This window comes from Triticum urartu, chromosome 3 (assembly GCF_003073215.2).
Source record: "Triticum urartu cultivar G1812 chromosome 3, Tu2.1, whole genome shotgun sequence".
Classification (NCBI taxonomy): domain Eukaryota; kingdom Viridiplantae; phylum Streptophyta; class Magnoliopsida; order Poales; family Poaceae; genus Triticum; species Triticum urartu.
Window position 1 is genome coordinate 211,940,885 of NC_053024.1, and position 13,502 is coordinate 211,954,386.

The following is a 13,502-nucleotide window of genomic DNA, read 5'->3' on the forward strand; positions in this document are numbered from 1 at the left end:
AACCCGCGGACAAGAAAAAAGAAACCACCACCCCCACGACCCGAACAGATCGACCCACCACTTCCCAATCCCGATCCCCGCCTTCCCCCGATCCCATCGCCGCCAGACCTCCGCCTGAATCGGACGCCACCACCTCACAACCCGCCAGTCCCGACGACCTCCGCCGCCGCCTACGACCACCGTAGGCACCGCCCCGACCACCTCCTGCGCCGCCCTCCACACCGACCACCTCCGCCGCCGCCCTCCACCCCGACCACCTCTGCCACTCCGACGCGACCTCCCCCCCTCCGGATCGACCTTCCCTCCCTTCCTACGCGACCTGTGCCGCGGCACTGCCTGCATCTCGTATTTGTTACGTGCCGCAGAGATCCCACCTGCGATCTACACTCCCCGCCTCCCCGAGGATGCCGCCGGCAGAGCTTAGGCACCGCTCCCCCCGTCGCGTGCAAGCAAACGTGGACCACCTCGCATGCCACACTGGCCACACCGCAACAGCAAGGCCATTTTTGGTTCCTCATCAAGCAGCCGCCCCCCTAGAAGTTCAGAATTCTGATGGCAACATCCAACTCCGGCGAGTAGCACAACATGACCATGCCTCCTCGGTATCCTCTCGGTGAACTTTTTTTTCCCTGTATAATCGCTACTGTGATGTGCTGGACTTGTTACAATTTTGACGAGCTTGCGACTGAATCACCTGTATATATTTTTGTTCTACAATAGTTCAGAAGTCCACACCGACAACACCGGAATAGAGCTCTCATCCCGTCCATAAAACGGCCAGCACCGTGGCATGATGATACGCATCCGCTGCAAAGTGCAAAGCCACCGGAGGAGAAATCTTGGTGCACCTTTACACTTGTGACTTGTTGAGCCATGGAGTTCAAGCACCTGTGCCTGGTAAGGTTCAAGGAGGGTGTGGTGGTGGACGACATCATTGAGGAGCTCACCAAGCTCGCTGGGGAGCTTGACACCGTCAAATTCTTCGGATGGTATGCATTTCCATTTCATTTGTTTTGTTCCGGAAAAGGGATTCCATCTTCACTGCACGATACACTTCAAAATGTCTGCTACATCTTTACTGCACCAGCGACCAAAATTATGTCAAAGTTTAATTGAGCAACAACAAATCAAGATCAAGCTTCAAAATATCGGATATCGGGTTCGTATCGGTTTGGCTTCGACATATCGGATGTCGGATGTCGGGTGATATATCAGATGATATATATGTAGACATATTGGAGAAAACATTGTCGGCGTTCTGGGAACGGGGGTCCCCAGTCTTGCCTGCCTGTGGCCTGCGGCGTGGCTCAAAGGGGGGCCCAGCACGACCCATCTTCACCAACACAAACCCAAGACCCTCGCGAGGGGCCAAGCCTCGCGGCGCGGACGGCGCGGAGCTTCCTCAGGCACGGCCTCATCAGGCTGGATCGCGAGGAGGCGGAGAGATCAAGGCGGGGTACCTCACGAGGTGCCCGTGATGCAAGCCATGACGACCAAGGGCGCCAGGCGGGTGCCAGCCCGCGCAGTGTCCTCCTTTCCCCTTTGGTGCAAAGGGGCAAGCGCAGCCGCAGAGTACCGAGGCATCAGGCAAAGGTTGCCATTTCGGTGCAACAAGACCAAGACCAGGAGGACTGCAAGACGGAGGTCATTGTGGAGCCCAAGACGGCGTCACCACCAGAGCTTTGTGCAGGCGAAGACTACTTTTGTCAGGATAACCGGTACTAGCTGTCCCCTTTCAAATTAGCCCTCCATTGTTGGCTTCCTTCCCGCTCGATATTTGGGAAGAGGACCAGGGCCTCTATAAATAGGACCAGCCACCCGCTGGATAAAAAGAGGAGGGCAGTAAGAGGTTAGAGGTTGGAGAGAGGCATCATCAGTTGTGAAGAGAGAGAGAGAGAGAGAAGGGTGACTGGACTCCTCCCAGCAGTTCATCGCCCCAGCCAAGAACAGACCCTCGCGAGGCTGTTCTTCCTTGTATTGTTCATCACCATCAGCCCAAGAGGCAATCCACCACACCACACACTGGAGTAGGGTATTACACCACAACGGTGGCCCGAACCAGTATAAACCCTGTGTCTCTTGTGTTGTTCTTTCCATAGCTTAGATCTTAGCGAGGCGGAGGGGTGCAGGTAGGTAGGAGGCGAAATCTCCATGCGCACCCCAGTGTTCGAACCTCAAGGGTCTGCCGGAACCCGAAATCCGACATTTGGCGCGCCAGCTAGGGGTGCGTCGGAATTCATCTTCCACCACCCCGTTCTCCTCCGACCATCACGCCCATGTCTGACGCTCGTCGGGCCCACGCCGAGCGCCGGGCCGCTCTGGCTTCCCGCGTCGCCCAGACGGCCCCTGTCGGCGGGCGTCCTCGCCGTTCCCCGTCACCTGCCATCAACGCCGCCACCGGCCCAGCAGGGGACGAGCAGCAAGCATCGTCTCAGCATCCGTCCGTGCGGCAAGACGGCCGCACCGCAACTCCCTCGCTCACCCCAGCTGGTTTCGTCCCGCGCGCTCCGCGCGCCCATGGAGGCTCGAGCTGCGCTCATCGCGGCAAACGAGCTCCTGCGCTACCGTCCCGTCGACGACGTCTACGAAGAATGGCTCGACCGCGTCGCCGAGCTCGTCCGCGCCGCAGGGGGCTCCCCTGTGCCGTCCGTTCCGCTGCACCGCACCCCGCCCCGTGTGGGCGAGAAGCTCCGGCGGCGCCGCGGCCGCCTCCTCCTCAGGAAGGCGCCATGGCTCCAAGGGGCTTGGCCCCTGGGCGGAACCCGCTCCGTCAGGTGCCAGCGCGGCAAGAGCAGAGCTGCCAAGAAGTCCCTCGCCCGCAAGAAGCTGCCCGGGCACTCCCTGCTCCTGCACGTCGCGACCATGCTCCTGCTCCCGCACGTCAAGACCCCGCGCTGCTCCCAGCTGCAGCGCGTGGTGACATGCAAGACCAAGCTCCCCATCACCCAAGGCCTCCCGTGGCCACAGCAGGCTGTCGCGCCTTCACCACCGAGCTACGCAGCGTCGCGTGGCCCGGCAAGTTCAAGCCAGACCTGCCTCCTCGTTACGACGGCACGGCTGACCCTGTGGAGTTCCTCCAGCTCTACGAGCTGGGCATCGAAGTTGCCAACGGAGACGAGAAGGTCATGGCGAACTGGTTCTCCATGGCGCTCAAGGACGTGGCCCACACCTGGCTCCTGAACCTGGCTCCAGGCACGATCTCCTCCTAGGACGAGATGCGCACCCGCTTCATCGCCAACTTCCAAGGTACTCGCGATCGGCCACCCGCCGTGAGCGACATGCGCCGCATCAAGCAACAACCCGGGGAGACCCTGCAGAAGTACATCCAGCGCTTCAACAACGCACGCCTCAAGATTCCCAAGGTGACTGAGGAGGCCATCATCTCAGCCTTCTCCGACGGCGTGCGCATTGTCAAGATGAAGGAGGAGCTGGCGATGCATGAAGACCTGTGCACTTCCTTGGAGCTGTTCAACTTGGCAAGCAAGTGTGCCAGGTCTGAGGAAGGGCGTCTCTCCCTCCTCGAGCTGCCTGCCGCAGACCCAGAAGAGAAGAAGCCCAAGACCAAGGATGTGAAGCGCAAGGGGGCTGCCGTGCTCGCGGCAGAACCAGACACCAAGCGGGGCAGAGATCAGCCCGAACCTTCCAAGGGCAGCCGGTACTGTGTGTACCACGACCTCCACACCCACAACACCAACGAATGTCAAGAGCTCCGAGCCGTGCGAGAAGGAAGGATCGGCCGTTGCCCCGACTGCGGTGATCGGGGCTACGGTCGAGGAGGAGGAAGGAACGCAGGACGCTAGGAAGACCGTGGCCCGCGCCATGGGTGGCGCGATCAACCTCGCGAGGATCGCTGGCAAGACCCGCCTCGCGAGGGAGACGGGAGGGATCAGCCTCGCGAGGATCGCCTGCAAGGCAACGCAGGCCTCCCTCCGCTGCCGCTGCAGCCAAGGAGAAACGAGGACCGCCACCAGGACGAGGGGGCTGGGGGCTTCCAGGAGCCGCGCGCGTTCGCCTGCATCCTGGGCGGGGCTCAAGCCCCAGCCTCTCAACGCATCTTCAAGCAGTTCGCCCGCAAAGTGAATGCAGTCCTCCCCAGGCTCGAAGCCACGCGCCCTCTCAGGTGGTCGGCGTGCGCCATCACGTTCAGCTCAGTAGATCAGCTCAAGTGTGCGGCTACAACCGGAGTCCTCCCGATGCTTTGTTCCCCAATCGTCAGCAACGTGGTGGTCACCTGGACCCTCATCGATGGCGGGGCAGGGCTCAACGTCCTGTCCATGGAAACATTCAACAATCTCCAAGTGCCCTACAGCCAGCTTCAGCCAACCAAGCCTTTCTTCGGAATCACCGACGGCTCCACTGTCCCGATTGGGCAGGTCCGCCTCCCTGTCACCTTCGGGGCACGCGACAACTACTGCACCGAGCTCATCGACTTCGACGTCGCTCACATTCGCCTGCGGTACAACGCCATCCTTGGGTACCCAGCGCTGGCCAAGTTCATGGCCGTAACTCACCATGGCTACAACGTCCTCAAGATGCCAGGAAGTGGCAGAGTCATCATGGTGCCCTGTGAAGAGAAGGACGCGGTGTGTTCCCTGGAATGAGCCTTTCAGGCCGCGTCACTGGAAGACCCGGATCGCGGAAGCAAGAGGCCTCCCGAGACCGCCCCCAAGAAGAAGAAGACATCGTCCGGCCCGACCACTCAGGAGGAAGGCCCCTCTGGGCCCGCGCCTGCCCAGGGGGAACCTCCTTCCATCGCATAGGAAAGCGCGCCCGGCGCTCCCCTCAGGCAGGGCTCGGGGGCTCTCCCCTGGAGGGCCACCGACCTAGCTAGGGTCACGAGGGAGGCGCTTAGGCACCACATGGAGGCGTGTTTCGAAGCACGTTTCCCTCAAGAAGGTGCAAGGCAAGGAGAGCCAGACCCTCAGGAGTTCGTCAGCAAGGCCATTCAGGAGCTACAGGAGTCAAGAGTCATGAAAGGCGGCCGCCGCCTACCAGCAGTGGCTCCCCATCCAGGCGAGGATGGTGGGCTGCGCGTCTGCATCGACATACCAGGGCTCAACCGAGTCGCCTCTCTGGAGCGCCTCTGGCCCTCGCGAGTGGGGCGCTGCAGAGGTCCACCCCACAGCTACATTCGCATGCCTTACGGCTTGCCGAACGCGGCTGCCACGTACCAGCGCCTCATGTGGGGCATCACGGAGGCACAAGAGGCCAGGCGTTCCGCAGCCCTGGCAGAGATGGAGATGGTCCGCGAGGAGCCGCCAGCGCCTCCGGAACCTCCCGAGGGCCCTAGGCCTGGGGGCTCGTGAGGATCGGCTTCCGCAGCCCACCGAGTCTGCTACACCAACGCTCCTTCGTCCTCAACGTCATCAGGTGACATCTTTCAAGTTTCATTTCCAGCTGGGAGCGCCCCCCAGGGCTGCATTATTCCCAGGCCGCGTGGGTCCGTCCCTGCGACGTGTATCCCTTTTATTTCATGTTGTTAGCTTACCTTGTTGGGGGCGCCCCTCGGGCTGCATGATCCCCAAGTCGCTCGGGCCAGGTCCAGCGGCATGTACCCCATTTGCGTTAATTTCCGGTTATGCGTTAGACCCACCATGCTTGATTATTTGATGCCGGTCCACGGCACCTCTTCTTCTCCATGCCGACCACTTGCACGTTAAAGGGGGGGTACCTGAGCATCGCGACTCAGGGCTCTTACTGGCTCTCCAGCCCTCACCCTCTGGCCTTGTCCACAGCATCGCGACCTGGCATACCAGCGACGGCTGAGACCAGCTCGAGGGCCGGGACCCGAGGACGTAGAGTGCCGACATCTAACCAAATTTGCAGGGACACATCACAAGATAAGGCCCAGTGCCAGGTGCAACCCGCCTAGAGGTAGGGCCCCGTGAGTCCCGCGCTGGCTCACGGGTGCCCAAATACACCTCTCTAGGCCCTACCGTGCCAGCCACGTGTCAGGGCGGGGCTGTACATGCCCCGGGGGCTCCTCCCGGAGGGGCCCCCCTCCCACGTACCAGTGGAAGCACCATCCTCCGTGCTGGCTGACGACACTGCCGAGGAGCGGCTATGCCCGTACACATACGGAAGCGCTATGCTCCGCGCTGGTGATAAACAACTGAGGGTGGCCCCCGGGCTGCATCAACCTCAGGGAGCCCAGAGCTCAGTGTCTAGCCTCATCGTAACGCCTCCCCTCGGGAGTGCCGCGTGAGGGGGCTAGGCACGGGGGCTGCGCCTGGGTCACACCCAGACGCACGCCGCCCAGCCAGGTCCCCCCGGGCCTAGTTCGTCGCGCGTCTCTCCCCGAGCGGAGCCAAGGTACGAAGGCCGTTTGAGCGTCAAGGGGGACTCCTGAGCATCGTGACTCAGGAGCCTAACTGGTCACGTAGCCCCTCACTCCTTAGTTTCGAAAGGCTAACGGCGGTTGAGGTATGCACGCGGCCGGGCTCTGCAGACGTAGAACGGTAGATCCACCCACATCACACCTCCCTACTTTTTGTTCGTGCGCCAAGGGGGACTCCTGAGCATCGTGACTCAGGAGCCTAACTTGTCACGTAGCCCCTCACTCCTTGGCCCCGTCCTGGTTTCAGGTCGGGACCAACGCTGGGTGAGGCATGCGCGGGGTCGGGCTCTGCCGGCGTAGAACATAAGCAAGTAGGAAGGAAAAGCACAAATTTCAAGGAATTCAAAAGCAAATATTACAGTCCACACTGTTATCTCAATGCCAAACGCAAGTTTAAACGCCTCCCCGAGGCATGATACATGTGCAGGAATTAAAGGCAGGACAGGAGCCACAACGGAGTCACTTGTCGGCGGTGGAGCAGCGCGGAGTGGGTTCGCCTCATGGAGTAGTGGGGTCGGCAGCGCCTTGCTTCGGCTTGGTGCTGAAGGCCCGGAACTTCCCCAGCAGAGCCTCCGCGCGACCCTTCACGGCCTCGGCAGCGGCAGCGGCACGCTCGCCGCTTACTGGCTCCAGGAGGCTGTCGAGGTCGACGCCGGGATCGCGGAGGTAGATGTGGGTGAGGACCCGCGTCAGTGCTGCAGAAGACAGGACACGCGCCTCGGCCTCAGCCGTGGGGCCAAGGCCAAGGGCGACATCTTCAAGAGCGCGAACTAGGAAGGGAAGCAGCTTGGCCGGGCCGTCCTCGGCGCCAGCCAGCGGGCCCTCCAGGCCGCTGTCGTAAAGCGTACTCAGCGAGGAGCGAGCCTTCGCCTCCATCTCCGTGAAGGCCACGCGATCCTTGGCAAGAACCAGGGCCTTGTCGTCCAGCTCGGCCTTCCTCGCCCCCAACTCCTGCTCCAGCACGCCTAGGGGGTCGCGGCGTTTCCTGAGCTCTACCTCCCTCTCCTTGACGGCCGCCTCGCGAGCCTTCACGCCTTCTTCCTGCTCTTGGCGAAGGCGGACCTCTTTCGTGAGCTGGTCCCGCAGGCCTTGCAGCTCGTCCTCCAGCACCTTGCAACGACCACGGACGTCGACCACCTCCCCCAGGGCTGCGTCACAGCAGCCTTCGCCTCAAGGACGACCTGCTTCTCCTCGTTGCAAGCTGTCGAGGCCTGGACCAGCGCCGCCCGAATCGAAGCGTTGGAGCGAACCCATCTTGAAGCCAGCTCCAAGCGCCCGGCCACCAAGCAAGGGTCGGTGCCAAGAAGATCCTGCCGCAGTCGGTCCAGCTCAGCAACAGCACGATCCAGAACGGCAGAAGGAGTCGGAGAGATAGCAGCCGCTGGAGTGGGAGGAGAAGGCGGAAGCGCGGCCACAGCATCCTGAGGCGGAGTCTGCAGCGCCCCAACGGCTGTAGTGGCGGCAGTAGGCAAGGACACCTCGGGAGTCACTTGGGCCGTGGGGGCTGAGCTCGCCCCAGCCGGCTCAGCCAGGCCTCGTGAGGACGACCGGGCAGGAGAAGCCTGTGCGTCGCGGTCACCCTCCTTCGCCGGCAGAGGCGCTGCCACGGATGGAACCTCAGGAGCTCCCTTCGAATTCTTTGCTGCGGGCGCCAGCCTATCCAAGAGATGCGGACATCAAGCCTCAGAAGCAGAGCAAGAAATAAAGACAAGAATCAAATGCTTACGGGCCGTTGCCAGTGAGCTCAAGCGGCCTTCGGCCAAATTTGAAGCCTGAAAGCCAGCTGGAAGGGTCAACCTCGGGAAGCTTGGAAGCGGAAGGTGCGTCTGCGGTCCGCCTCGGGGCCGGGGCAGACCCGCGGGAGATCAGCCTGGTCCTGTCCTTCTTCGGGATCGGGGGCAAGCTCCCGCTGTCCTGCTCGTCGTCATCCTCGTCGTCATCGCTCGGAGAGAGGCGGAGAATGCGGGACCTGCACCGGGGGAGGGGAGCCCTCGACTCTCCGTCAGTCGCCTCGGAGTCAGGCCCTTTTTCCCGCTCCCCTCCTTCCTCCTCTTCGCTGGAGTCGTCGGAGGGCACGTCCACCGGTTCCTCGGGAGTTTCCATGGGCACAGGCCCATCCCCGTTGAAGACGGGCATGGACTCCACTACCTGCTCCCAGTCGTCACGAAGGAGCAAGGGCGTAGGAGCGCCCACCAACTGCGCCACATCGCCCCCGACCAGAGATTGGAGGACCGCAGCTAGATCTCCGTCGGCCAAGGCCGCGGGGCTCGGATGGGGCCTCCACATCGGAAGTGAGTACTGCCGAAGCGGAGCCAGCTAGTGCTCCAGGAATTCCCTCAGCAGCGACGCGCTGGTCAGCTTCGCTGCCGCCATGTTGGCCGGCCTCAGATCCGTGTCCATCTTCTCCAACACCAGCTTCGCGCGGGGGTCCGCGAGCTCCGCTCGACCCCAATCGCTGGAGCTCGTGGGCTGCTCCGTGGGCAAGATCAGTCGAGGATGGATGCGCCCAGCATCCACCAAGACCCACTTGCTCCTGAAGCCCTCAATCCTTTTCCCGGGGTTCGGAATGGCAATGGCGCCACCGTACGCGATGAAGCTCGCGCACGCGGAAGCAGGACCGCGAGAGGTCCGGAGGTAGAAGTAGTGGCGCGGCAAGGCCACTGAGGGCTGCACCCCTACGTGAGCCTCGCAGTAATAGGCGAAGATTTCCAGGAGAAGGACGGAGTTGGGGTGGAGATGCAGAGCCTGTAGCTTATAATGGCGGAGGACAGAGAAGAAGAACTCAGAGAAGGGAGGCACCAGGCCAGCAGCAATGGCACTTACGAAGAACGGATAGAAGGTGCTCCCTTGACCCTCAGGGGTGGCGGAGCCGGCCTTGAACACCTTCGCCCCATTGATGCCCCGCGCCGTCGCCATCCGGCGCAACCGGGCAAGGCTCGCCTCCGACACGTTCGGCGAGTCCAGGGCAGACAAGTACCAAGCTACGGCCGGGGGCTGACGAGGCGCCATGGCTTCCTAGGTCATACGGTCGGAGTATATCTGGAAATTTTGGAGGAAGGAAGGAGAGGCTCAAGAAAGGGGATCTGAGCAGCAACCGGGGAAAGCAAGAAGCAAAGCCTAGGCGGATGCCGCTCCTTTATCAACTCACGCGGTTGCTAAGGCGCCCACGTCCAATCAACCGCCACGCGGCGCCCAAGGCCGCAGGCTGTTAGGGCCCGCGGCAATTCGCTCTTGCTCTTCCGCCTCCCTGCACGACCAAGTCCGGGCGCGCCTTGGGCCCGGGGGCTACTGTCGGCGTTCTGGGAACGGGGGTCCCCAGTCTTGCCTGCCTGCGGCCTGCGGTGTGGCTCAAAGGGGGGCCCAGCACGGCCCATCTTCACCAACACAAACCCAAGACCCTCGCGAGGGGCCAAGCCTCGTGGGGCGGACGACGCGGAGCTTCCTCAGGCACGGCCTCATCAGGCTGGCTCACGAGGAGGCGGAGAGATCAAGGCGGGGTACCTCACGAGGTGCCCGTGACGCAAGCCATGACGACCAAGGGCGCCAGGCGGGTGCCAGCCCGCGCAGTGTCCTCCTTTCCCCTTTGGTGCAAAGGGGGCAAGCGCAGCCGCGGAGTACCGAGGCATCAGGCAAAGGTTGCCATTTCGGTGCAACCAGACCAAGACCAGGAGGACTGCAAGACGGAGGTCATTGTGGAGCCCAACACGGCATCACCACCAGAGCTTTGTGCAGGCGAAGACTAGTTTTGTCAGGATAACTGGTACTAGCTGTCCCCTTTCAAATTAGCCCGCCATTGTTGGCTCCCTTCCCGCTCGATATTTGGGAAGAGGACCAGGGCCTCTATAAATAGGACCAGCCACCCGCAGGATAAAAAGAGGAGGGCGGTAAGAGGTTAGAGGTTGGAGAGAGGCATCATCAGTTGTGAACAGAGAGAGAGAAGGGTGACTGGACTCCTCCTAGCAGTTCATCGCCCCAGCCGAGAACAGACCCTCGCGAGGCTGTTCTTCCTTGTATTGTTCATCACCATCAGCCCAAGAGGCAATCCACCACACCACACAGTAGAGTAGGGTATTACACCACAACGGTGGACCGAACCAGTATAAACCCTGTGTCTCTTGTGTTGTTCTTTCCATAGCTTAGATCTTAGCGAGGCGGAGGGGTGCAGGTAGGTAGGAGGCGAAATCTCCGCGCGCACCTCAGTGTTCGAACCTCAAGGGTCTGCCGGAACCCGAAATCCGACAAACATGTCTAGTTTTTTTTGCAAGATTCTTGTTCAAAACATACATTTTACTAAAAAAGTGTAAGTTGTGAATGCTTTAACATAGCATTTTTAGATTCCTAGTTTATTAATTTGTTGTTTAAGAAACTATTAAGGAAAGATTCACAAAGTCCTCACTCTGCGATTTACAACAATACAATATATATGCATTTGTAAGGAACATTGCGCTTGGCTTTGATAATATATAATGAAGTTGTAAATGCATAATCTTATTTCACTGCTTTCTAATAAAGAATTGTTGTCATCTACCTATCGTTCTATATCGGTCGACATATCGGGCTAGATATCGGCCATACCAGTTGATATTTCGGTCCATATCGGATGTTATGTTTGAAAATGATATTTACAAAATGATATGCTAAGTTTATATAGTTAGAGCCCTAAAAGTGATATATCGGCCTATATATCGGTTGTATCGGCCTAGATTTAAAAGCTTGATCAAGATTAGGCATCGCCATTCAGAAGTCTTTCTATCTAGAGTTAGGTTGATTGCTCCTTGTGTTGGGTTGTAGGGGAAAAGACGTGCTGAACCAGGAGGCGCTCACGCAGGGCTTCACCCACATCTTCTCCATGAGCTTCGCCAAGGTCGAGGACCTGGCAGCATGCATGGGCCACGAGAAGCACTCTGCTTTCGCCTGCCACACTGGCCACACCGACAACACTGAGGCCATTTTTGGTTCCTCATGAAGCAACAACCGCCGCCCCTAGAATTTCAAAATTCTGATGGCGACGTCCAATTTTGGCGAGTAGCACAGCATGACCATGGCTCCCCGGTATCCTCTCTGTGAACCTATTTTTACCTGTATAATCGCTACTGTGATGTGCTGGACTTGTTACAATTTTGAGGAGCTTGCGGCTGAATCGCATGTATATTTTTTTGTTCTACAACAGTTCAGAAGTCTAGGTTGTTCCCCCGAACGAACGTGCACCCTCACGGCCTCAACTCTGTAGTTCCTGAGAAGCCACATGGGTAAACGACCTAGGTAGAGATGGAGAAGGAGCACAAGAAGCTGCACGCCAGGGATGCGCTAAACTTCTTTAAGCAAGTCAGGTTGGAGCAGCTCCTAGTCACGTTCCCTCATCCCGCTCGGCCTGTTCCACACATGGATTGTTCTTGGTGGAATTGGTCAACACGAAGGATCTAATACTACACGCGTTAGAACTAGTCCCTTCAACTTGTAGTCACTTGCTTTTGCAAAAAGTATTCATCTTTATTCTATTTACATGAGTAGCTTTCAGTGGTGGTGGCTCTGATTTTCTTTGGGAGGTGGATGGGAACAAAGGTGTGTGCGTCGTAGAAAAATGATACCCAAACATTGCATTTCTCTTTGTATATAATGTGGTCATTTTGTTACTATTTGTAATATCATTGGATTGCTCTAATTCTAAACATGCGGTGTAATATCTTTGGATTGCTCTGATTTTAAAAACAATTTGTAAAAAATGGAATTGCCCATTTCTAAAGAAAAACTAGAATTTCGAGTATAAATCACGGAAAGGTCTCTATGTTTACCAGAAAATTATGATTTTCCCGTTACAAAAAAATAAACCAAGAAGCTCAAATTAAAAATATAGAGCAGTACAAAAATAACAGAGCACTTTGAAGCGGATATTTCACCGTTTCTAAATAAAAAAAAGTACGACTGAAGCAACAACTGAATCCAACCTTCCCCGGCATCACCATTCTTCCTTCTCGCCTATCCAACAACGTGCGCCGCCGTCCACTTGTGAGGCTCCACCCACTAGTATCAGAGACAAGACAATATTGTACATGAGAAGTTCATCTATTACTACTCAAAATTAAGGGGAGTTTGATTGTTTATGCGCGTGGGACTGTAACCTTTTTCATTTGACTACCAAAAAATGTGCGGATGTGATGTGTGTGTGTGTGCCTAGTACACAAAATGAGAAAAACTATATTTTCTCATGTAGAACAAAGAAAAGAACAGAGAAAGAGAAGGAAGTCCGATATTTACTACAAATTATTGAGATTTTTTTATTACTAAAATGAAAATAAAACTTAAAAATGTGATTGTCTCGTTAAAAACTAGAAGTTCAAATACATATAACAGAGCGGTTCAATGCTTATTACTACATTAGGGATTTTTTCTGTTACTAAAGAATAACCCAAGAAGGCCAAATTAAAAAAATAGAGCAACTCAAAATTTATAGAGAAAATGGAATTTCCCCGTTCTACAAAAAACCTAGAGGTTCAAATTTAAATAATGGGGAAGTTCAATGTTTATTACAATATCAAGAAGGTCAAATTGAAAAAACCAAGCAATTCAAAAAGTTTATAAAAATAGTTTTTCCTTCTTTTATAAATAAGACATAGAAGTTCAAATTTAAGTAATTGAGCGGTTCGATATTTATTACATAACTAGGACTTTTCCGTTACTAATGAATAACACCAAGATGTCCAAAATTTAAAAATATGAAGTTGTTTGATGTTTATAAAAACTCAGATTTTCCCAGTGCTAAAGATTAAAACCAAGAAGTTCAATTTCAAAAAACGGAGTAGTTCAATGTATTTAAAAAACTCAGTTTTCACGTTACTAGAGAATAAAACCAAGAAATTCAATTGGAAAAAGCGGAGCAGTTTGATATTTATTTGAAAAACTAGATTTTTCTAGTTACTAAAGAATAAAACCAATATGTTTAATTTCAAAACAATGAAGAAGTTTGATGTTTCTAAAAACCCCCTCAAATTTTCGCATTTCTAAAAATACACAAATGAAGTTCAAATAAGGTAGAGTGGTTCAATGTCTATAAAAAACTCAGATATTTTCACGTAACCGAGAGAAGTTCAGTTTGATAGCTGCCAGAAATTCACGTACTACGCGGTGTGCATGAAAATTTTGTATGAAAGAAATTTCAATGTATGAA

At 56.3% G+C, this 13,502-nt stretch overlaps 1 protein-coding gene across 1 annotated transcript; it reads left to right on the top strand.

The window, feature by feature from the left end:
- The first annotated feature begins 873 nt into the window (after positions 1-873).
- Positions 874-11,303, top strand: LOC125546784 (stress-response A/B barrel domain-containing protein At5g22580-like). The gene is made up of 2 exons (XM_048710916.1): positions 874-989; positions 11,129-11,303. The coding sequence occupies exons 1-2, from the start codon at positions 874-876 to the stop codon at positions 11,301-11,303; spliced, it is 291 nt and encodes a 96-aa protein (XP_048566873.1).
- Positions 11,304-13,502: the final 2,199 nt, after the last annotated feature.